The sequence below is a fragment of the Epinephelus fuscoguttatus genome, linkage group LG22 (genome assembly GCF_011397635.1).
Source record: "Epinephelus fuscoguttatus linkage group LG22, E.fuscoguttatus.final_Chr_v1".
NCBI classification, from domain to species: Eukaryota; Metazoa; Chordata; class Actinopteri; order Perciformes; family Serranidae; genus Epinephelus; species Epinephelus fuscoguttatus.
Window position 1 is genome coordinate 1,221,388 of NC_064773.1, and position 26,634 is coordinate 1,248,021.

Below are 26,634 nucleotides of genomic sequence, written 5' to 3' on the forward strand. Positions count from 1 at the left end.
TTACCTCATCAATGACGGTCAGGATGTTACTGCGGAGGTCAGAAAGACACGTCAGACAAAGGAACACGTTTCATACACAAAGGAAAAACTTTCCAGATGTTTAGGAGATTGTAGCTGTTTTAACACAGAGATGGCGCCACAGAGCCGCTACGAAGTCCCTTCTTTACGCTGTCTTTGCATGTTTACACAGAACCAAACAACGAAGGCACCATTTCACTCCAGTGTGTGATTTTAGACAGCATGGTGACATCACAGGAGCAAAAGAGGGGTGCAGGGTGCGACATGTAGCACAACAGCATCAGCCTTGAGTACAACATATGATCAATCAATTTTATTCATAAAGCCCAATATCACAAATCACAATTTGCCTCAGAGGCTTTACAGCATACAACATGCCTCTGTCCTTTGGACCCTCACAGCTGATCAGGAAAAACTTTTTGTGGTTTTGTGTAAAAATGCAAAGGCGTCGTAAAGAAGGGAGTTCATAGCGGTTCTGTTGTGCCATCTCTGAATTAAAAAGGCACGTACTTTCAAGACATTGTAATTCTTGTGGCTACTTACTTGTGCAGCTTCCTCGGACATGAGCGGCGTGGTTGTCTCTCCTTGAAGTGATACCTCACCGTCCTCAGAGACACTTTGATGCCCAGTTTGGCAAAATGCTGCTGGATCTCATGTGCAGATTTTCCATTCGCCCGCATGACACGGATCTGTTCAGAGCTCTCTCTGTTGATGTGCGTCATCTCTGCCGTCTGTGGTGATCTGAGGCTGGTTAATGCTGCAGTTATAGAGCACACACAGTGGGTGTGTCCCAACAAGCTTGTGCAATTGGCTGCAGTTGCCACAGGTAGTCTAACCAATAAGAATCAATCCAGTCCAGTCCGCCTTGCCCCCTCTGTTGTGTTAATGTGACCAGTGAGTGTGGGTCCACTCAAAGACAAAGTAACTATTTCCACAGTCTATGATAAGGAAACCATGAGGACATTAGCTACATCATTAGTTCAGTGTCAGAAGAAAATGTTGAATGAATACCTTACATTTGTACGTATCATATCAACGTCTCTAAAGTGACGTAGTCTTCACTGCATGGCCTTGCTCCAAGGATTGTGTCCCCAAACCTGATCTTCTCTTCACCATAACCAAGTTTTGGATTTTGGAGCTGAGCTGGCTCCGTGGCAGTTAAAACTTCTGCAAGAGTTTATAAGGTCCATGTCCAAATTATTTTACCGGGTATTTTCAATGTGTTTGGGACTCACAAGGCCTGAATACAAGGGGTTGTGTGTCTACAGCGCATTTTTCCACCGCACAAAATAAATCCGCTAACATCAACCAAAACTTGGTGTGTGTTTTTAGTGAAAAGGTTACCAGGCATTCATTCCCAGGACAAATTAATCTACAGTAGTGACAATTGTTTGTCAGCTCCAACTCTGATCAGCAGCAATGAAAATACAACACCATCATGGATGCGTCCATTTTTGCCCCTTCTACTGCGCAATGCAGTCACACGCTACCACAAATTCTGTCTGTCTTTGTCCAAACAGCGCTCTGACATAATTCCAAATGTGTCAGCGATGAGTTTAAAGAGAGACTGGATTGATAACACATCAATTTAATGAATTTAATGAAAATATATCTAATACAGGATATAAATCCTCTGCATCAGACTCAAAATAATATCAGCCATACAAAAAAAAACCACAATATACAGTTAAAAACCTCAATAATACATACATATCACTTAAATACATATAACAACATATCCAAGATAATCTCCTACATTATCTAAAAAATAATTCAAATCCACAAAAATCCTATCCTTGCTTTATAATTATATAAAAAATCCTTATTTGACCAGAATTTATCTAGTCTATTTTTAAATTCCCTGATGGAGCCTGCACTACATCCTCTGGAAGCTCATTCCATACTGTTACAGGCCCAAGTTTTTTCTTTTGTCAGAGTGACACATTTTGGGATGAGTTTTAAGGAATTTCCTCATAATTCATACCTATAATTCCAAAAACTGACAACAGGCTCTACTGTGGAGTCATATACTTTGTGGACAAGTTTGTAAACCTCAATCATGTCACCTCTATACCTCCTATAGACAAGAGTTGGTAATTCTAAGTGCCTTAATCTCTCTTCATATGACATCTCTTTCAGACCTGAGATTAATTTGGTTGCTCTTCTCTGAACCGCTTCAGTTTTTTTCTATGTATTTTGCTTTATAAGGACACCAGACAGAACTAGCAAATTCAAGATGAGATCTCACCAAAGCTTTGTATAATGGTAAAACAATTTCCTTACTTAAATTTGTAAAAGTTCGTTTTATTCTCTCCACCCTGGAATTTGCTATTTTAAGTTTTTCAGAAATGTGTTTTTGAAATTCTAATGAACTGTCAACCACCACACCTACATCCTTTTCCTCTTCTACATGTTGGACAAGCAAGTCTCCAACCACGTACTCAAAGCAGTTGTCACCCCTTCCTCTGACATATAGATGCTTACATTTTTCTGGATTTAATTTCAATAACCAGGTATCACACCAATTACTCATACTGTGAAGATCTGCTTGAAGATTAACTGTGTCTGAGTCCTTTGTAATTGTCCTAAATATTTTAGTGTCATCCGCAAAAAGGTATAAATCAGAATGTATCACACTTGGTAAATCATTTATATATAGGACAAAGAGAACGGGCCCCAGTACTGAGCCTTGTGGGACTCTTGATGTCACAGGTTTCCAACCTGACATAACTCCATGCACCCCCACATGCTGTTTTCTATTGTGCAAAAAGTCCAATATATTGGATTGTCTGTCCCAGAAGAGGGATCGTACCTCAGTTCTTCTTCTGGTTTCTGAGCTTTCTTCCATTTGTTTCCTCATTAAAACGCTGTTAAACCCTCTGAGGCAAATTGTGATCTGTGATATTGGGCTTTATAAATAAAATTTAATTGAAAATTGAATATAGAACAAAAAAAATAATCACTGTAACAGTTTCACAAGCCTCCATGCTGCTTTCTAATGTTCACTAAGCTGTTAGCACTTTTTTTTTGGCATCTAAAAAAAACCACATATAGGCACCAGTGTTGGTGGAAGAGAGGTTTAATATGAAACAACAACCAATATAACAAGCAAACTATGGAGAAGCACATTCCTCTACGCCGGAGCGCAGTACTGGAATAAAGTCCCAAATTAAATTAAATCTGTTTCTTCCCTGAACAGATTTAAAAAGATGGCTGAAAAAATGCATGCTGAGGAAGTTAGTGTGATAAAACATCCTTTCCACAGCAGCACTAAATAGAGATGCATGATAATGTTGGCACGTCATCAGAGTCGGCCAATATCTTTATAATGAAGGTAGGGTAAAAAGTAGATATATTGATATCAGTATTGATCAAATAAGATTTTATATATCGGTGTATCAGATATCAGCAAAAAATTCAATATCGTGCATCCCTCGTTCTTAGTCGTTAGTAACCTTTCTGAAGTTGAGTATCTTTATTGTTTTTTATGACTGTATGTTCTTGAGGTTTTTAATGTGTAGGTGTTCTCGTGTAAAAAGTGAGATGACATTAGCATGTACATGTCGTTCCCTGATCCCGCTTCCCAAGTCTAGACAGAATTTCAATAGAAATAAGTCACGTGACCTTATTAATATATCCTGATGACTTTTAGTAATGAATCAGATCAAATCAAATCTATCCATTGAATCAGTCCTGAGAAGCAGTGGATGAACATTAAAGCTCAGATTTTCATTTCCTCAGACATTTTGCCTCTGGAACACAGTGTGGATGTTTTGTGAATGTTAATGAAAGTGCACAGTATGAAAACAGCCTTTTTACTGTCTTTACAGTGTGTGCAGGTAAACCCCCCCTCTGTGCCTGTGTTGTATAATGAATGAGGAGTGTCAGGACAAAGTAAAAAAGAAAATGAAGTGCTTTGTTTGGGCTCTGCACAGAATTTGTACTCAGAGTTACAAAAGGCCTTTCAGTCAGACTGCGGGGGCTGCGAGGCCTGTAAGGATGACACACCGACGGCCCATTACGTGCAAACAAAAAGATGCACTCAGATGCTAATGATGTGTTCAGTAAGTAGAATACAAGAGAGCTCAGCTCTGCAGTCAGCTCCATAAAATCCTTGTTTTTATGTAAAACACATTACAGTGTGAAGAGCAGGAGTGTGACACAGCCCCGTCTGTGAGAATCACTGATCGACTCCGACCACATTCACACACAGTCACTACACACACGCTCAGGAACATTACAACATAAAAGATGCTCTGTGTTTATTAAACATGTTATTGATGAGAGAGACAACAAACTGCACAGGTGAAAGAATGTGAGAGATAACCAGTGAATTAGTTTTAATAAGCAGCATTTCTTATTCTTACTGAAACCAACACAACCTGTAAAACGTGTCTCCCTCCTCAACATGTTCTCTTTCCACGTCCACATATGACGTCCAAGGTACCCTGGGTGTGTTGGTTGTTGACGTTCTGGGACGCCGTGTCAACTTCAGCCTGTTACATGCATTGTCTGTTTTCAAAATACACTTCTGTTTTCACAGGAAATGTACAGTTTGATACAGTCTCTTTCAAAATAAAAGCACTACGCTGGTACAACACCACCAACTGATGTTTTTTACCTTAAACAACACACACGTGGTTACGCATAGGAACAAAGAACAGGGTTTGGCTTTTCATCCAAAAGGTAAGTGATCACAGTTGTCCTGGGTCAAAGTTGCTGGTTGTTGGACCCATCCAACACTCCTCCTGTCTGCCCTACTGGGACTTTCGTGCCCTTGGCTTTCATGGTTGTCCCGCTGTGTGTCCCCCTGACACCGTCAGGCGCTGTTAAACAATAGCAGGGACCAGCCATATATCATGCCAATGTGAAAAGATGTCTTTTCGTTGGTGTCTGACACTGGAAGTCACTGACCAAGCACCAGATGTCTGTGACTAAAGAGTGAGACTAGGTTGCCCTCTTCCTGTGGATATCACAGCATACAGTCCCCCCAGGGGACTGTATGCTGTTTACTGTTTTTTGCAGTGAAACTACAGGAGCAAGTGGAAACGGCTAAAATAGTTGTTTCTTTTGCTATAATTCATCAAAAATCAAAGGCAGCTTGTTTAATCCAACGGCCAAAACACATGACACAAACGTGATGCAACACATCTGCTGCAGATGTGATCATGACAATTTGTAGGAGCTCAAGTCAAGAGCCCAGACGTCATTAATGTGTTGCACGTGGCCGATCGCATGCACACACTACTTTTCACTGCTTTGCGGTTCAGGATGTTACGACAGAAAACAACCTGCCCCAGAAATTACAGTCACTAAAATCACTGTAATCTTCTCTATTATTGTTTGTGATTGAGTGACTGGAGACACATCACTCACGACAGGTTTGTTACAGTCAAAGAAAAATCACTGTGTATTGTGTTGCTAGCTGTAATTACCCCAACACAAGAGGCAGGGTAACATTTAGCAGCAGATGTCTGTGATCAACTGATTTCACCATTTACACTACATTTATTAGAGAAGACAACAACAACAATATTTCATTGATGGTAAACATGTAAACTCGTCAGTCCCCCAGAGAGAAAGTCCCCAGACTACTAAGTTATTTCTTCTGTTGTGTAAAATATATTTTGGGCAGGCACATTGCTGTACTGGTGTTTAACCTGCTCTGTTTCTAGATAAATAATTTGACTTGTTAACAGCATCAAGGAGGGATCACATACTAACCAAGTGCAGAGTATGGACTGTGCAGAGATCAGCCTGGGCCCTGCAGGGTCCACCACTGTACACACACTGACTGTCACACCAGATATTAGACCGGTACATTACCATTAATCTTCAGGGACAAAGGAAAGATAACAGTCTCTGCATCACAGAGCAAGATCAGGAAGCACAGGCTAATGTTTGCACAGATGAATATTTCATGCAAGTAAAAATAGACGGAGCCACATCTGCCAAGAAGTAGCCCGATCCCAGCAGACACTGTAAAATCTAAATCTCCTTGTCGATTCTAATGTTCATTAAAGATGTAATATCTCAGGAAACTTTTGTTTAACTAGATGTAGATTCATTAAAGTCAAATCTACTTAATAAACAACTGTAATCCATGAATTACACAGAGCCACATTGGACCAAGAATTAGCCAGATCCCAGCAGATACTGTTAATTAAAAAAAAGTTCCTGTTCATTCCGTTCATTAACGACTAAAACTTAATAAGCCTACAATTCTATAGCTTAACAAGATGGAGGTTCGTTAAAACCGAATCTCCATAGTAAACACTGTAATCCATGAATTAGACAGAGCCGCACTTCTCCGGATTTAGTCTGATCCCAAGGGTAATTTAGACAGAGCTCATTACAGCTCAACATGTTTGCAGATGTCTATTAAAACCCTGAAACTGGGTGAGCGGCGGAGGAGGAGAGAGGAAACAGGAAAAGGAGTAATGAGAGGAAACAAAGACAGGAAAGATTGACAACAAGGAGAGGAGGCATGGAGGGATGAGTGGAACGGAGGATGTGGAAAGAAGGTTGTGAATAAAAAGAAGGAAGAGATGAGAGGAAGCAAAGGAAAGGAAATGACAAGATGAAAGAGGAAGAGGAAACAAAGGAAGAAAAAGGACAGACAATATGGAAAACGATGAGGACAGGAAATACGAAGAGGAAGGAATTAGGGGGATGAAGCTCAGATGAAGAGTGGAAACAATAAAAGAAAACAAGATTACAATAAACAGAGATTAACCACACTGATTACACAACTAAGCATTTGTTTACTGAACCAACTGTTCCACTAAACGACTGTTTGTTGACCAACTTTGTTTTGCCAAACTTAATTATTAAACTGCAGTCTGGTGAAAGCTGAGCTGGAGGAAAACCAAAGCAAACACCAGCTTCCAAGACTCAGGGTTAAGGCGTGTGTTTGTGATAAGATGAGCCGGAAGAAGAAAACCAAAACAAACTCTGGATTAGAGAAATCACTATAGAGAATTAATCACATTGTGGGGACAATTACCTGTTCATACACCTACACTGTGGGGACTCACCTCCATATGGGGACGAGCAACTGGTAGGTGAGTTGCAAACATTGTGAGGACTCTGTCACAATATGTGAAGAAGCCTCTGGTGGGTGAGCCACTTGCATTGTGTGGACTCACCTGCAATATGGTGACAAAAATCTGGTCGGTTTGCCGCCAACATTGTGGGGACTCACTTACCGTTTGGGGACAAGCATCTGGCTCTCTTATATTTAGTGTGCTGAGACATGTGGTGGTTAACGTTTATGTCCAGTGTCCAGTGAATGAATATCAATAAAATGTCCCTGTAAGTGATGAAGACCAACTTTTGTGTGTTTCCAGGAGAAGCAGCGCTTCCTGACCGATGTCCTCCACGAGGTGATGCTATTGGATGGCCTAAGTTCCTCCCACCCGATCTCACAGGAAGTGGAGCAGGCAACCGACATCGACCGAGTCTTTGACTGGATCGCCTACAAAAAGGTGAGTCACCATAAAATCCATCGGCCGTCTTTAATTCAGTAATCTGAATAAAATATGATGATATAAAAGCTTGGGGACGAGCTGGCATGCTAACATGCTAACTAGCCAGTAGCATTCTTAACACGATGGCCTGCTTGTGAATGTGTGTTTTCTGGGATGGCGAAGGCATAACCTGGCCTACTCTCCCTCTGACTGGCTATCACTTGTTGCCTTCATTGGTTAGGTTTAGGCAGGTCCTACTTTCGCCAGCCAAGGAATCACAAATTTGCGGCCTACTGAGCTAGCTTTGTGGCTAACTAGAAAACAAAACCGAATATGTTAAAATTTTAAACATGGAGTCATGACTCAGGATTGACTTCAGATTATTCTGCATCTTTTCTATGGAGCCGTTTAAGCTCAAGCAGAGTGGGACTATATAAAACTGACAGGTCCGACATGGCCAACAGGATAACTTCCTCCATTATGGACTCTCGGCGTGTTAGTTCACCAAAGTTTAAGTGGACTCAAAAGCTCAGTACTGATCTACGAATCAACCAATCACAGCGATTCTAATGAAATTAATTGATTTGTGTAACATAAAGAATGAAGGTCATGTTTCTACTGGTTCTTGTGTTTGAAAGTGTGTTCCTCTGTGCCATCTGCAGGGGGCAGCGTTGATCCGGATGCTGGCGAACGTGATGGGACAGACGCTGTTCCAGAAAGGACTCAATGTAAGTTGATGTTGTCCTGAAGCTCCAGCTGTGTATACAGAGGTTCATATATCTGAGGACAACAGGGACAGCCGGGGGTTGGCTCCGAACTGGTGTGTCACCTGGACACAAACTGTGTGTGTGTGTGTGTGTGTGTGTGTGTGTGTGTGTGTGTGTGTTCAGCCATATTTTGGCTAAACGCTGACAGTTTGGAGCAGACTGAGTATACAGATGGGTGGTGAATAAGTGGATTTGGCTGCAGGGGCAGTTCAGAGGAAGTTTTGTTGTAAAACAATATCACAATCCACCATGACTGACCTGAGTTCAACCTGAGCACACTCACTTTTTTACGTTCACAGAGCTGAAGCTTTGGTCAGGCTCAAAAATGAGGCCTGACCTTGCATGACCCCACACATTCAGTCAGAGCCTGACCTGAGCCTGAACTATGGAAAATGTCAAAAGAGCTCCAGCAACACTTGTGGTATGAAAAACAACTTTACTGACCGACGCGTTTCGACCTGTGGTCTTCGTCAAGAAACATATTGCACACATCATTTTTCATTTGAAATTGAAAGAGTAGAGAAAAAAAATTTAAAAAAATGCATGCATGTTACCAATCCTATGCATCCACATATATATTTCAGCCACTAGTAAAGGTGAGTGTGTTGGAAGCACATGAGAAGCAAGGGGAGTGTCTAGCAGAAATCATCTTGTTTGGTCGTGAGCTAGAGAGCAGTAACATGAGGGGATTTAAAGTGCTACACACAGAAAAAATGAACAAAAATTACAAAAAAGTCAAAAAATATTAAAAAATAAAAAGGGACCAGCAAAGACAGCAAAACATAATAAAACATTAAAAGGTAAAAAGACAGTATCAAACTAAACATTGTAAGGAATACATTTTACAAACACACAGAAGACCCACTAATTGAAAGTCCTCATTCATACCCTGTGGGGAGAGACTCTGCAGATAAAAAATCCAAAAAGCTTCTTTCCTGTTTCTCATGAAGTTAACATTACCCCCTCTTTGACTTGGTTTAATAACTTCAGTGCCTCAGAAAAGAGAGGTGATTCATTTCATTAAAGTGTCGCTCCACAGGACTGGTGAAGTCCTTTCTTTTAAAGGCACTCCTGTGTTCTGTAATCCGCTCTTTAAGGGATCGGGATGTTTCACCTACGTATATTTTTTCACATGGACATTTTATTAGGTACACCACATTTTTGATTTACATGTTATCAGGTCCTTAATGTTGATCATTTTATGAGTGACATTAAACCGTTTAATATTTGTGGTGACTTGACAGTTTATACAGGTACCACACTTAAAATTGCCTTGGAGATGATTTATTGCAAGTTTGCTGTTTGTGACTTTAGGCTGTTGGTGTGCTTTGACTAATCTGTCCTTTATGTTTCTTCCTCTTTTAAAAGTGACCATAGGTGGATCAGTAAAGGTGCTTTTGAAAGATGAGTCATGTTGGAGGATGTGCCAAAGTTTTAGAATTACACTTTTAATATTCTTGGTTTTGGGTGTGTATGTAGTGCAGAATACAAGGTTCAGCTTAGGTTTTAAAGATTTCTTTATTTGTAAATATGTATCTCTGCTTCTTGAGTCTGCCTTTGTTTCTGCGTTTACAAGCCAATCTTCAGGGTAATTCCTTTCTCTGAACTTTGTTAGCATCTCATCTTTACTTGTGTTATACTGTTCTGAGACAGCACAGATTCTTTTTAGTCTGATGAGTTGACTAAACTGTAGACTGTTTTTTTAGAGGAATTGGATGAAAACTTGCAGCATGAAGAAGTGTGTTTCGATCTGTAGGTTTTGGGTAGAGAGAGAGGAAGAGAGGACATTATCCTTTTTTGGTCAAATTGATATCAAGGAAAGGGCAGTGGGAAAGGCCGGCACGGTGGTGTGGTGGTTAGCACTGTCGCCTCACAGCAAGAGGGTTGCCGGTTCGATCCCGGGCGTGGGAGCCCTTCTGTGTGGAGTTTGCATGTTCTCCCCGTGTCAGCGTGGGTTCTCTCCGGGCACTCCGGCTTCCTCCCACAGTCCAAAGACATGCAGGTTAATTGGTGACTCTAAATTGTCCGTAGGTGTGAATGTGAGCGTGAATGGTTGTCTGTCTCTATGTGTCAGCCCTGTGATAGTCTGGTGACCTGTCCAGGGTGAACCCTGCCTCTCGCCCGATGTCAGCTGGGATAGGCTCCAGCCCCCCCGCGACCCTCAAGAGGATGAAGCGGTTAGAAGATGAATGAATGATATCAAGGAAATTGATTTCTTAAAGGCTATAATTAAGGGTGAATTTTAGACCTGCAAAACTGTCATTTAAAAACTGTGAAAACTCTGGGAGGCTGGGTATAGATCCTTTCCAAAGTAAAAACACAGCATCAGTGTATCTCTTCCACGACATGATGAAAGGAAGAACAGGGTTCTTGTGTGGTTCGTACAATTTTTTAACCATGGCAGCAGTTTTGGGCAACAGTCCGATTGAAACCTCCAATTTCTACTGAAAAACTAAATAATATAATATTTTCTATATTATATATATATTTTTTTAATATTAAAACATTTATTAACCTACAAGCTAAGGGTCGATGTGACGAATTTATGAACGGTCCAGTTTGTGTGTTTCTGAACCCACCACTCGCGTCATCTTCCTCTATCATCTAAAACAAGACAACTTGTTAGCTAGCACTGACTAACATCTATGGAGACGACATCATACTGTTTACTCACAGTAAAAGGGTCTATACACTATTTTTAGCGGGTTTATACATGTTTAAAAACCCACATACATGTGCTAATGTTGGAGGAAAAGGGGTGCAAGTCGCCCTCTCATGCACACGCTCTATTTGCCCCGTTCTCCAATACATTGCTGCAGTGTTCTGTCACAGTCCCTTAAGCTCCTGCCATCCACACACAAGAACTGCAGTTTAATGTAAAAATATGTTCTATAGATAATGCAATATATATTTATCCCCTTAGGGCAGGATAAGCGTGTGGTGAGGATCTGATATGGTGCCAGCCCTAATATGTACATTACTCTGCTCTCTCAGTGCTCCTCTGCGTAGATGTTTAACTGTATTACACTGTCTCCACACTCTGTGCTCTCTAAACTCACTTTCATAAAACGGCCAAATTCCCCCTCATAAAGCTCAACGCCTCCCACAGGCAGAGGGTTTCAGAGGTTGGGGGATGTTTCCAGTGTGACAGCAGAACATGAAAAAATAAAATTTCAGTTTAATGAGGTACCATAAGTTCCCTGGAATTATGTTTTCAGCTCCATCGCAGTTTACTTAGGGACAAGTTCAAAGTAGAATTCAATAAATTGATCCGTGGTGCAGAGCGTCAGTGCTGGCTGTTGTACACAGTGATGAAACATGAATCAGAGAGAAAGCAAGAGGTAATTTGAGGGGACACTTTCTTTTTCCTTCAGCTTTATATTGATAGTAATAAATGTCTGTCATGGACTGGAATCAGTGAGAGACACAGCAGAGCAGATACAAACAACATGTGTGCTGTTAATGACACAGTGGGCTGCATTATTTATGGCTCAGCTGTGCGTAGCTGCTAACTGGCTCTCTGATGGTTCGCACTGGTTAATGTTAATATCTCCCAAACACCAGGAAACTCCCAATGAACTCTGAGTTTATTTTAGAGAGATGAAGGTCTTTTATCCACAAAACTGGAGAAAATCAGTCGACAGTTAATGTAAAAATGATGTCATATGATGTAAGGAGAAGGTGGGTTAAATATAGTTTTTGTTCCCCGCACACACACACACACACACACACACACACTCAAGCGTATACTCACACATACACACAATGTCCTGATTTTCCTGCAGAAACTGTCAGTGACCTGGAACACACTGAGAACCAGATTCTATATAAAACACTGCTGATCCAGCACTGTGTGTGTGTGTGTGTGTGTGTGTGTGTGTGTCACAGGTCCGTATACAATGTACTGAGCATTACACCACACTACCTAATAAGAGCATCAGTCTTCAGCTGCATGAAAAAAAACATCTTGGGAAATGTTTCTTCAGTCGTTCTCTCAGAATAAATTCACCAAACCAGCTGCAACAAAACATTAAAATAATATTGATATAACAACTCAGCCAAAACATACAGTGAACCCGTAGAGCTGAGCTAAAACATTTAAGTGTGTACCAACAGTTTTTTATTGTTACTTGAGAATGATAGAAGTGTGAAGTGTTCGCATTGTATAAAAAGTAAAGTCACTTTTCTCACAATATGTTGAGAAAATGTGGTTTAGGTTATGTTAGTTACAGAAGTTGATGACTGTCAGAATGTCAGTCAGTACGTTTACATGGACAGTTTAATTCCACTTTTAATCGTAATGAAAGGCCATTCCGATTAAAAGTGGTCATGTAAACGGTCATTCCGATTGAAAATTCAATCCGATTAAAGGGGCTGGAATATTCCGTTTCTAATTCCCAATGAAAGAATTTCTCGCACTTGTATACGCTCATTCCTCTTTAAATTCATTCCAGTCTTTCTGCACATGCTCGTTTCCTTGCCCTTCTGGCGCCATGACGTATATAGCGTGCATAGCAACAGGCTGCATAGCAACAGGCTGAGATAGAGCAGTCGGACTTGTTGCACTCACCGGTTTCCATTCTCCACAGCACGGTCTTCTACCTCCCTTCTTCGACCTTCTACCTCCCTTCTCCTCCTCAACAGACGAAGCATTAGCAGAACAAGGTTGTTGTCGTACTGCTGCTTCAAGAATATCAGCAAAACAAGCCCGAAAAAGGCACTAAGAACGGCGTCGTCAAGCATCTTGTTATCCAGAGCGAGGACTACAGTGTTTTCTTCCGGTAAACGTAAACACGTAACATCCGCCCCGCCCCCTATCCAATCAGAAACCTTCCCTGCCCCAAACCTTGTGCAGACCCAAATAAAGATGATTAAACTGATCTCTGTGTAAACCCTCATTCAGAATGAATATTTCCCATGTAAACTACCTGGAAAGACTTTAATTCAGAATCATTTCATTCAGATTCATTTCATTCCGAATGAGAAGCCATCATGTAACCGTAGCCACTGTCTGCAAGTTTCAGAAAAGTTTTAAGATGGCCATAGTTCTGTTAGCTGTTGGCTTTGTTAGCTCTGTTAGCTTTGTGGGCTGTTGGTTCTATTTGCTCTGTTAGCTGTTAGCTCTATTTTCTTTGTTAGCTCTCTTAGCTTGGTTAGGTGTTAGCTCGTTTGGCTCTTGTCATTGGTTAAGAGATAGTTATACATACAAACAAAACCCCTTTCACCTCTGGGGGCATCCTGGGAAAGTTTTTTGTTCATTACCAGGACGATGTGATGCCCTTAGTCTCGAGCCGTGGCTAGTCGGCGACGAGTTACTGTCGACTGTTTTTGCATAATGTTGAACTAAAAGGAGCAAATGAATCAGGATGTTTGTGAGACTGTGACTTAACGTTGGCGAATGTAGACAGGTAATCTCATTCTCAACAGAGACTTCATAAAACTCACCTGCAGGTAATGTTTGGTGGCCACAGAGTAAGTTTTTGTGGGCAGGTGTTGATGTGAATAATATTTAAAGCTGCAGCGTGACCTGAACAGTGAGTTGTTGCAGCCTGCAGCATCCAGCTGGCTGCAGACGAAGGCAGAGTCGGCCTGCTAAGGATCATGTTTGATGTGTTGATGGAGAGCAGAGGTCAAAGGTCATGTCGTCCTCACAGGTGGTGAAACAGTCCTGATCAGCAGCCAGGACTCTTTCACCTCCCAGCTGTTTATCACTCATTTATTGTGATGAACTTTTATCAGTCTCACTCGTCTTTATCTCACACACACTCTTATCACGCAGCTTTGTGTGTATCACGCTGCTGCTAAACCCTGTTTGTGTTGGAGGTGTTTTATCTCAGGTCAGCTGCAGTGAAGGTGAGAGAGCCGCACACACACACACACACACACACACACACACACACACACACACACACAGCGTTGTTATCATGTGTGTCATCTCAGTCCAATAAAGAGCTTTTTCTTGCCTTATCGACCTCCATACACACCATGACACCTGACAGAGGAATCTCCTATATCACAGAGGAGCAGATTACAGCTGTGTCTCTGCAGGTGTTCCGTCTTATCTTCTGCTACTTTACTCGCATTTCTAGTTTTATGATAAACCCGACCGTCTACCAACATCCCTGAGCTGTTATTGCACCGATCCACTGCAGCCAGAACAAGATGTGTAGCTGCTGAACAGACAGACATGACACCAGACACAACTGACACTGATCAATAAGGGCCTGATAACGAAGCTGCTGCACCACTAAAGGCCTGTTTAGACTTCTGTGCTGAGTCTAGGGCGTTGATACGGAGCCTACACCAGGCCCATGATGTACCTTTACTTTTTCCCAGGATGGTGAACAACTCTGTCCGACTCTGCCTCTGATTGGCTCATCCTGATATTCTTACCCTCACCAATCTAATATAATCAAGACATTATAGCAACCAATTGAAATGTCAAACGGGCATATCTCATGCCCTGTATGTCGTAGAGACATGAAACTTTGCACAGAGATGCCTCTCCTCATGAGGAACACATTTGCCTCAAGAACCCATAACTTCCGCTTATATAGATTTTCCACCATTTTGAATTTTTTGAAAAACACTTCAAATGGATCTCTTCCTAGGAAGTTTGAGCGATCTGCATGAAACTGGGTGAACATAATCTAGGGACCAATATCTAAAGTTCCCTCTTGGCAAAAGTTGGAAAACTTCCTAAAACTGAGCTTCTATAAGGCAATGAATATTGCGGAGGGCGTGGCTCATCACATAAAGGTGTAGAACATCTCAAGGGTTTCATTTCTTATCTAGGCCTAACCGCCATATGGATTTTTACTAAACTTGGTAGATATGTAGAACAGGACGCCTCAAGGTGACTGGAGAAATTTAACTCTAATTGGCAACTGGGTGGCGCTATAACAACAGAAAAATGCTTCAAAATGGCTAAAATGCCACCGATCGCTGTGGCTCCCCCTGTGGACCAATGTTGGTGTTGTTTCTAATGTTTGGTATGACTAAGTCATGGTATGGTATGCTGCTGCAACAAGGGCTAGCTGCACCTTTCCCATGTGAACTACCAGTGCCCCCTGCTTTTAAGTCAATACAACATATAAACACTTTAACTATCTGCCTTTCAACGTGCTACCTCAACTACTAATGTACAGTTTTAGCCCACTAACTATCCCACTACTGGCAATGGTGCTACTGTACTTTCAATAAACCAATCGTACTATCAAACTCACAAACACTCTGTCTGAATACATTGCTCTTCTTAATGGGTTCAGTTGACTATTTAATCTGCAGTTTCCTATGACCTGTATCCCAAACACACACCATGTGAAACTGTATGTGGGCAGCTGTGCACTCAGTGGGTATGGACTAGTTATGTAATTGATAATTAAAAGTCACTATTCAGATGAGGCTTTTGTTGTGTAACGACAATGTAAAGCAAATACGAAGCTACCAAATGATGTCATTTCCTGTTTAAGCTCTGACCTGTCCTCTCTTTTTGTTTCCAGGATTACCTGCTGAGTCACATGTACAGCAACGCAGCCAGAGACGACCTGTGGAACAAACTGTCTCAGGTGTGTTTACCTCCCCTGGCTCAAAGGCTTCAGGGCAGTCACACCTCTCAGTGCAGTGTTAGCACCTGTATCCACAACAGGCAGCACATTCAGAGGGTGGGGGAGGGCTGAGGGGGCCCCTGCCCCTCTGATGGTCTGAGCCGGCCCTGACAGCTGGTGGTTAAAACCTCTAACTGCTGCACATCCGTCTCTTTGGGGTTTGAAGCAGCCACACTGACAGAAGCTGTTTATTATTAAACGTAGCTGTTCTAATGAAGGCCGGAGAGACGCTCGTTAAGGCCGACTTGATGAGACGGAGGCGAGGGGAAAAAGTCCTGTTGCCATGGTAACGTGACTGACAGGTGGAGCCGAGGCTTGTTTTTCTTGTTTGTCCTACACACAGGAAGCGTCTGGAAAAGAGTCTGTTTGATCAGATGTGTCTTCGTTAGCGCAGCTCGTCACAGTGAGACGGCTCGTTAACGAGCTGCCAGCCAATCACAGCTCCAATTACCTGCCAGTCAAGTGACTTTGAACTTTATGTTCATTAACCTTTTACCAGGTTATAGATGATGGACGATGACCCAATTAAAGGTAGACTTCATCCCTCAAATGACCATTTGTATATCAATTATTCACCTTGTGTTGTGTTGAATTTGTGGAGGAAAGTTTGTTTTTCTCTGTACGGTGAACGAAGAATCCAAAAACTGAGAAAATTCATGAAATACTGATCCTCCGACTCGATTAATAAGACTTAGACTACACTACTAATGAGTTGGTGAGAGTTTGTAAACAGATGTTTTGATATAGTTTTGCAGTGGACCCCATGAGTTCAGTTCATCAAGATTTTTTTTCGTTTTTGGATTCTTCGCTCACCATAGAAGTGTGACAGGAAACAACTTTTTTTTTTTAACAAATTCAACATAACACATGAGGAGTAATTAAAATACAAATGATTATTTGGGGTCTGAAGTATTCCTTGAATGATTTACATAAACATTGAATATTATCTGTAACTATTCATCATTGATTATTTATGTCTTTTTTTTTTTTTTTTTTTAAATCTAGGCCATGCGTTCAGAGGGGCGGGACATCAACATTGGACAGATGATGGACAGGTGGACTCTGCAGATGGGCTACCCTGTCGTAACCATCAGCAAGAACCAATCAGAGCAGCTCCCCACTCATTACATCACTATCAGCCAGGAGCACTTCCTGTATGGACAGGAAGTCAAGAGCAACAACAGGTCAGTGTTTTGAATCTGTTTTACACTGTAAATGGTAATGAGAGCAAGTTATTATATTGTTATGACCTTTGACCTTTGAAATGTGAAGGAAAAAATCCATGAATCTTAAATCTGTTATTAATTTAGTGTATTTATGAAACGGTAAAATCCAAAACATTTGTTGCTCACAGTGTCTCAGATATGGAGAATTCCTTCAAAGTGAACAAAATGGCGCCCAACAAATTCCAAACTACAGAATCACGAGCTTTCATCAAACTGCTGAAGACAAGACTACATTAGAGTTGTTGTTTTAATCCTTGAGTATTCAGTCCTGCTTGATGTGGGGACACATGTGGTCACTGCTTGTAACAGGAAACACTGAACTCAACCTGGTCCTGGCTTATCCTGATTTTTTACAGCAAGTCTCTGCACCTTAGACTCAGTTTAGACTCAGTCCCAGTGCACACCTTGCCCCTACCGCTGTGCCTTTGTTCTCTGCACTCACGTCTAGATGTAAGGTTGTGGTCTCCACGACATTATAACATGTAAATGTAACGTATCTGTGATGTGCAGAAACATACAATGCCAACATTTACTCTGGTGACTGGGTTGTGAAATGACGAGGTATCGAACAGATCAGTGGTTCTCAACTAGGAGGTTCCCCAGAAATGGGTAAAACTTTAGTAGTGAGCCCCTCTGTGTTTAAATCGGCGCCGTACCTAAAGCTCTGGGTAGATACCAGTGGCGGCTGCTGGTCTTTTCAAGGAGGGGAAGCTCATTTTCGGCCTAAATCATAAAATGTGTCCGTTTATTTATACGTAAATTCTACCCTCTGGAGCTGCTAGTGTGACCGCCTGTGAGTGCTTTGGGACGGTGGAGGGGCTCACAGCAGCACCTGCTGCTCGTTGGGGACAGTAACTGCAGAGCAACAGAAGTCAGAGTCTCCAAACACGAGTACAGTCTCCAATAACACCAGAAGAAGATGCTAGATTTGTCGCTAGTCGTTTTTAACAAAGAGAAAGTCACTAAGAGGATTGGAAAAGTCTCCAGATCAACTCGGAACAACGGAATGAAACTTGAAAAATGCTCTGGTAGTGGTTTATATTTCAAGATCGCTGATTTGCTCATTTCGCTGTCAATCAAAAAGGGATTCAGCCTCAGACAGATCATCCAATCATCATGCAGAAGCCCAGCGTCCAGGCCAGCCGAGGCCAGCCCACTGCCCCATAGACCCCCAGAGACGCTGAGCGTCCGATGGGCGGGACAAAACCGAGCATTTATCCAATGACTGTCTAGTTTCGCTGCAGTGGAACAACCCACTCTATGCTTCCCCACTGAAGTCTTTGGATGCTGAGCTTCGACACTGTTTAATGCACTGTGACGCTACGGGAATGAATGAGAAGAAAGTCACGTCAGTGACTTGTGATAAGTCGCTGATTCTGAACAAAAGTTGAACGCATTCTAGCGCATATTTAGTCAATGAAATGTAAACACAACAGTACATATTTGACCACTTATTTTTTGACATTTTAGGGGAAGCTGAGCTTCCCTTGCAGTCTTAGAGCAATCGCCACTGGTAGATGTGTGCCCTACACTGTAGCCTGATGTGCACCTTCCCAGAAATGTAACTACACTTTGTGGCAAAGAACCATTTCCCTCAGTGGAAACAAAGCTTTGATTTACTTTAATTTCACAGATAAGAAACAATAAATCGTGAAGACAATAAAGCCTCCACACACTGTGTGTGATTTATCCTGGCTGAAATATGAGCAGAGCAAATCTCTGCTAGCTGCTAGGCTAATTTATACATTGTAAAATGCCATAGGCTTGTGCTAATAACGTTAGCATGTTGTATTTGTTTGGAGAACGTGTTTAGTATAAGACAGTTGTTTTGTCAGTGAACCTTGTGAGTTGTAATGGAGCTGAATTATGTAACGTTACCTTTGTTAAATGTTGCTGTTGTCCCTGGCTTTATATGAGTAGAGGAAAAGATCGCTAGCTGCTAAGCTAATTTATACAATGTAAAATTCCATAGGCTTGTGCTAATAACATTAGCATGTTGTATTTGTGGGGAAAATGTGTCCAGATAAAGACAAGTGTTTGTCTGTGAATGCTGCGAGTTATAGTGAAGCTGATTGTGTTTGAAACTGTCTCTATTAAGCCATGTTTAATGTGTGTTTAATGTGTGTTTCAAATCAGTCAATCTTTACAGCACTTAACAGAAATCTCCGCCACCCACTAGTGTTTTGGAGGTGTAACTGCAGCGTGACACAGACACACCACAGCACAAGTATAAATGCTCACAACAGCGTAGGCTACAGTGTAGTCTCTGTGTAGAGCCAACACAAACATATAAATCCACCTTAAGAGTCGTCAAAGTGACAGTTCTGATCACATGTTTCACTTCCTCTGCAGTTATCGCCTCAACTGTAACTATTGAATTCTGGTCTTGATCATATTTAACACCCAGAATCTTTTCAGATTGAGGCCCCAGAAGGGAAGTTTTATCATGTGGTATCAGTGACCTCGGGTGTATCAGTCGAGGGGTCCTTGACATAAAAAAGGTTGAGAATCACGGCTATAGATCGCTCCGTTTTTCGACTTTGTGAATCAGCCATTTTCTCGTCCATTGCGATGCTGTTAAAGCGATCAAGATGAATAAATAGAAACAGGTTGTCCGACGAGAGTTCAGCTCAGGGCCAGCTCAGACATTCTGATAGAAAACAATAAAGTCAAATTAATTTTGTTGCTGACACTTGCATCACATTCATTTTGGACACCGTGTCAGGGTCTGAGAATAACTGTTGTGGTCTCTGATGAACTCTGGCCGACCGTCAGACTGCTGCAGCCCTCATCTGTTCCTCGTATGGTGAAGTCATTCACCCTTAAAGGATCCTCCTGAAACTCTTTGTTTCACACCTCAGTAAGTTCGTCCTGCGTTTTCTCCTGAAGAAGCACTTTTCTAGTTTTTCTTGATATTCTTTACCACCTTTACATCATTTATATTTCATTTATATTTGATTCACACAATGTTTTATTCACATCCTTCACAACCTCTGGAGTTTATTCTCTTCGCTGTTTTATCGACCCACTTTCTCCTCCATCAATTCTTCATCAGCTCCTTTTCTCCTCTTTTCATTTTACCTGTTGTTCCCTTCTCTTCTTTTCTCCTTCTTCTCTTTCTGTCGTGTTGTTGAACTGCAGCTGACATTTACAATCAGTCTGACCCGCTCAGTTTCTCACCGCAACTTTCTTTACCTCTTCCACTTCATGGCTCCCTCCTCTTCTGTTCTCTTTCTTCCTCCTTTCATCTGCATTCTTTTGTGTTTCACTTGAGCTCCTCTGCTCACAGTCGCTCCCGAGGTCTCATCAGCTGATGAACTGGAGCTGTTTGTTGTAGGCGGAGCTGAACTCTTTCTTTCGCGCTAGTTGAGTCTCGCGGGGCCGCGTTGAGACACACTCGGTGGTCCCGGGGCGTTCACCGATGCTTGTAAAGAGAAACTGTTGTTGTGCTTTTAGCTGAAGTGTCAGTGGATCGAATCAGAGGCCGCCGCTGCTGTTTGATCCTGCAGAGCTGCGTTCAGCAGCACAGCAGTGTCCCACAGTGTTACACGCTGTTGACTTTAACTCCTGATTTATTTATTTATGCGCTTTTTTATTTACATGCAGGGAAAAAGAGAATTCTTAGAAATATACAAGAAGAAAGTGGAATAAGACCGGACAGACGAGCAGCTCGCTCTGACTGGTGACAGCAAACAGCTGTTAGCTGTTAGCCTCCTTATGTCAGCTGTCCAGTGTGAGGAAAATAAAAAAGATCAGAATCAGGTGATAACGTGAAAAATGTATTGTTACAAAGGTTTCTTTTTTCTTACTTTAATAATGTGTTATCATGTTATAATGGTAAAAAACATTATTTTATAAAGATGTTTTCATGTAATAAGAAAAGTTTTTTTATAACACAGTATTTTTCAGGTTTTTACAAGATATTTTTTTTTTTTTTTTTTTTTATATATATATATTTAAATATTTTTATAGAAGTTTTATACAAGATTATATTTATACATACGCGCCTAGGCCCAGTGGCAGATGTCCGCTATGATATATATATATATCTCGGCCGGGCTATATATATATATATATAATGGGACCACATTTCCTGCCTATCGCCTGCAGTGCAGCACTCCCAGTGGCATCAGGGAATTGGGGGTGTGACAATCAGTGAAACTTTATTTTTAGTTCCTTTTATAGTTTCTTAAAGGGATAGTGCACCCAAAACTGAAAATGCAGCCATTATCTACTCACCCATATGCCGAGGGAGGCTCAGGTGAAGTTTTAGAGTCCTCACATCACTTGCAGAGATCCAAGGGGAGAGGAGGTAGCAACACAACTCCACCTAATGGAGGCTGACGGCGCCCCAGATTCAAACGTCCAAAAACACATCATTGAAACCACAAAATATCTCCATACTGCTCGTCCGTAGTGATCCAAGTGTCCTGAAGCCTCTCTGTGGACCACACTCACGTGCGTGCACTTGCATGATCACACATGAAGGCGGTGCCCATGTCTCACAGTCTCGCGCAAGCGCACACACGTGAGCGCGGTGTCCAGAGAGGCAGTCAGAGCTACAGGCTACAATGAGGCTAAAAACAGAGTTCAAATGAGGGTTTTCCAAACAACTTTTTATGTCGGGGCTTCAGGACACTTGGATCACTACGGACGAGCAGTATGGAGATATTTTGTGGTTTCAATGATGTGTTTTTGGACGTTTGAATCTGGGGCGCCGTCAGCCTCCATTAGGTGGAGTTGTGTTGCTACCTCCTCTCCCCTTGGATCTCTGCAAGTGATGTGAGGACTCTAAAACTTCACCTGAGCCTCCCTCGGCATATGGGTGAGTAGATAATGGCTGAATTTACATTTTTGGGTGCACTATCCCTTTAACAACTAAATTTTCTTGTAAACCAAAGAGACCCTCCTTGTTATAACAATATACTTATTTGTCTTGTTATAATGTGAAAATATCTTGTTTAGGTTTAGAAGTTGAGTTTATTTGTTTTACAAGAAAAACATCTTGTTATGAGAAGAATCTTTTTCATGTTAGTATCCGACATCCTGGCCTGACGGTCCTCCTGTTCCATCGTGACTAACATCCTTGAATACCTGCAGAAATCACAGCCATGTGTCCTTCAGCGACAGCAGTCAGTGTTCGCAGCACAATAAGTGATGTTAACACTGTCGACCCTCCTGATTAAAAGCAACATTCCTCTGCTCTGAAAATCTTTTCTGAGGCTCGTCATACAATCGATAACATCGTGATGTTTTATAAGCTGTTTGATGATTGTGTGTACAGCTGGTAGGGGTCAGACTGTTCAGATGGTTGAGTCCTACACCAGGATCAGTGTTAGGCCTGTTTGGGAATCATTAGTGAGTCAGCAGCATAAAGATGACAATAAATGAGAAGTGAGAGAGAAAGGAAGCGACTCAAACTTTACACTGGACTAAATGTTGGATTTCAGTTTGCATTTTAGCACTTCCTGTTCCCTTGTCTTGAAGTCACCAGTTTGTTGAATGTGTTTTGTTTAGGTGTCTGAAATAAGGTCTGTGGTAACACAAGCTGAGGAGACTTCAGACTAGACAGTTTGTTCTATGACATGAAATACATCAGTAAATACCCCACTGTGAATTTCGGGACTGTTGGAGCATGTGTCCCCCTGACACCACCAGACGCTGTTAAACAATAATAGTGACCAGCTGCGTGTTGCGCAGATGTGAAAGGATCGCTTTTTTGTCGGTGTATGAAGTCACTGACCAAGCTCTGGTTCTTACATCTTTGGAGTGAGACGGGGTTGAAAGTCAGCATCATTTTAACCCAAACCATTATCTTTTACTAAACTTAACAAAGAAATTTTGTGGCTGAAAACACTAAAGTTTATTTTGTAAAGACACTGACACATCCAAACTGATGCTAGAGGGGTGTCTAGAGCGTCATAGTTTGAAGCGTAGGGTCACTGACGAAGCAGCCGTGTATAATGAGCTGGGAGTGAGAACGTGTTGGCTGACAGAACTGGTTTCTTTATTCAAAAAAGAAAAGTCATCATACAATCCACAATAGGATATATAGATTACAGATATCCTGCAGGCTACTGCTGCTGCCACCACGACTGGAGGTCGTTACCACAGTGCACTGTTTTGAAGCAGAGTGACCCACTTGTCTTTTGGAGCTCCGCCTGGATCTTTTCATGGTAAAAACACTGTAGAATGGTCATACTTTGAGCAGTCTTCTTCAAATTTGAAACAAGTGTTCATTGATAGTGTGCCTACAGCCCCACAGTGTCATTTACCTGCTCAGATGAAGCCACAGACAGTTATTCATCCTGAAACACATTTTTTATTTTATTTTAGGCAGAATCTTCAACTTGTTACTGACTTCAGAGGCCCATTACTCTGTCTCTGTATCACCTAGAGTGTTTCTGACGCTTTCACAAGAAACTTCAGGGAGTTTTCTTTCTGGCAAGACCTCATGCATGCATGTAGTCAGAGCGGTTCAGAAGCTACAGGCATTTTAATTTGGGTATGTCATTTTAGGCGTTTTTGCTACAAAATGGGGGTGGAGTACAATTTAAAGCTCCTCATAGCAGCACTGAACTGGTTCAGACTGGTTTCCAGTAACGTATTTCACAACTGGAATGAGATGAAACTTGAAGGACTTAAAAGTTTTCCTGATGTTCTTCATGATAGTTGAGAATTTTTTAATGAGTGTGTCGCAGTATGTGATGATGTGTGACTGACCTGTCTTCATGTGAAGTTGTGTATATATTGTTTATTCCTTGTTAAAGAAATCTTGATCTTAATGAGACTCGGTGAATCCATAAAGCTTCAGAATAATTACTGACAGCCAATCACCTCTCTCTAATTACGTGACAGCCGGCCATCTGTCTCTGAAAGAAAATTAAGCTCAGTTTTTTATTTAAATAAAAATCTTTTCAAACTTTCTGTCAGATTTTTTTTTTACTTTAAGTGTTAAGGTGACATTTTAAACATCACAGCTGATTCTTTGTCAGACACTTAACATTCCTCTCCTCCTGCAGTTCTCTGGCGGTTTGAGGCAGATGTTTCAGATTTGCGTCTTTTATTTTCTCGGCATCAAACAAAGCGACGCAGCGAGGCAAATAAATGCTTTTAAAAGCAGCGAGCTGACAGAGGAGGAGACAAGGAGAAACCAGAGGACAGCTAACGATAAGGTCGAGTTAATGATACTGAAAATAAATCAAACAGGGTCTCACGGCTCGTCTCTGTGATCGCGCCGAAAGAGAGAAGATGCCTCGTCACCTGACAGCTAAACAGAGATGTGATTGGACGACGAGCGCCTGTGTGTTTGATTTAATGCTAAACAAGACGGTGATGAATTATTCATGAGTTCACACAAGTTTATTTATATACTGCTTTACCTTTCTAAAGCTCACGTCACAGTGTTTGAGGAGAATAATTAAAATGCAAAGTTTAAAAGCAGGATGACAGCAAAACAAGACAGAAAAAAGAAAAGATGACATTAATTTATTAACTACACATTAAAACATGGAAACACTCAGTAATTAATATAAAGTCAGACTTTATTATTTCACTTTATTTAGATTTTTAATGTTAGTTTTGATCAAAGTTACATTAATGTGAAGTGTTTGACCAAAACCTTCATGGAGTCATGGCTGAAGTTTATTTTCGGAGATCCTTTTGTTCTCTGTCTGAAATGCAAATAATACTTTCTATATCTGTACAGACACTAAAGTCGTCATGAGGACGTTTTAAGACTGCGGACAGTTAATGTAATATGTTGTCAGTTGTCATATATGTCTGACAGGATGGATACACTTCTATTATAATTAATACAGCTGTTCACAACAGTGTCGGCCCAGGGGAAAGGCAATATAGGCGAATGCTAAGGGCGCCATGATCCACAGGGGGCGCCACAAATGGGGAAGAAAAATAATCAAAATGTTTATCTTTTTATCTTTTTGAAACGTGACATGAGGCCACAGCAACATATCAACATGAAGCTACTAAATAACAGAGGTCTTTTCCCCACAGCTCGATACACTTTACCTGCTCTCTGGGAGAGATGGGCGGAGTTATCTGACGTCACGTGAACCCTGACACACGCTGTATCATTATCATGTCAAACGACTCAACTACCACGACACTACTGAGAGGATCAGCAGGAGGAGAGCTCGTTAAGTTAGCTGTTAGCAGTTAGCAGCTAGTTATCGTCACCTCTAAGCAGCTCTTGGACACAATGAACAGCTCAGGAAGGATTTCATTGATTTACATTGTGAAGCGTTCAAGCTCTATTCAGTAAAAATGAGCACTGGGTGAAGGTAAATTATAACCTTCTCATGATGTGTTCATTGTAATCTTGTGAAATGTAACTTTTGGTGAGAAACTTGAACAAATCAGCTGTTTGAAGGAGAAATGTGTTGATGTTTTCACAGCACTGTAAAACAGATATTAGAGATGAAATATGATGTAACATATAAAGTAAAAAAATTTTTAAGATGTTTGTCATGTGACAGAAGGTTCTGTTAAAGGTTGTTCCATAAATGCGTGTTATTGAATCTGTGCTCATTCAAAGGTGTGAAGTGTGATGAAGGACTGAATGACTTTAAAACTGTTCAGTTATTTCTTCATAGTGTAGATTTCTGTGTTTCCCTGGAAACAAAAGAACAATAAATAACAACAAACAAAAGAAACACCAACATAAAAACATCCGTATCAGCTTTTAGACAATATTAAAAAATGACTAAACACTTTTAAAGTCATTCGGTCTTTGATCACACTTCACATCTTTGAATGGGCACAAATTCAATGCTACACATTTGTGAAACAACCTTTAACAGAATCTTCTTTCACATGAAAAACATCTTTAAAAATTAGGCAGTGCTGTGAAAACATTGACACATTTCTCCTTCAAACAGCTGTTTCTCCCCAAAAACCTACATTTTACAAATTACAGTGAACACATCATCAGAACTGTATAGTTGACCTTTGCCCAATAATAATTTTTACTGATCAGAACTTGAACACATCATAAAGCCCTTCTGGCGCCATGACGTATATCGCACACACGCGACAAGATGGCAGCTTCTAAAAGCACGGTCTTCTACCTCCCTTCTTCGACCTTCTGCCTCCCTTCTCCTCCTCAACAGACGAAGCATTAGCAGAACAAGGTTGTTGTCGTACTGCTGCTTCAAGAATATAAGCAAAACAAGCCTGAAAAAGGCACTAAGAACGGCGTCGTCAAACATCTTGTTATCCAGAGCGAGGACTACAGTGTTTTCTTCCGGTAAACGTAAACATGTAACATCCGCCCCGCCCCCTATCCAATCAGAAACCTTCCCTGCCCCAAACCTTGTGCAGACCCAAATAAAGATGATTAAACTGATCTCTGTGTAAACCCTCATTCAGAATGAATATTTCTCATGTTAGCTACCTAGAAAGACTTTAATGATTTCATTCAGATTTATTTCATTCTAAATGAGAAGCCATCATGTAACCGCACCCACTAAGTGAGTTTACTGTGTCGACCTCTGTTCGTCCCAGACACCTTTTACCAGGATGCCAG

The 26,634-nt window shown here is 41.3% G+C and overlaps 1 protein-coding gene across 1 annotated transcript in view; it reads left to right on the forward strand.

Moving 5' to 3' along the window:
• The window catches only part of LOC125882777 (thyrotropin-releasing hormone-degrading ectoenzyme-like), a 275,288-nt gene that overhangs the window by 194,539 nt on the left and 54,115 nt on the right, over nucleotides 1–26,634 (forward strand). The window contains exons 7-10 of the mRNA XM_049566632.1: nucleotides 7,368–7,505; nucleotides 8,150–8,215; nucleotides 15,757–15,822; nucleotides 16,867–17,045. Of these exons, the coding sequence (XP_049422589.1) occupies nucleotides 7,368–7,505; nucleotides 8,150–8,215; nucleotides 15,757–15,822; nucleotides 16,867–17,045 (449 nt within the window). The remainder of the gene's footprint in view (nucleotides 1–7,367; nucleotides 7,506–8,149; nucleotides 8,216–15,756; nucleotides 15,823–16,866; nucleotides 17,046–26,634) is intronic.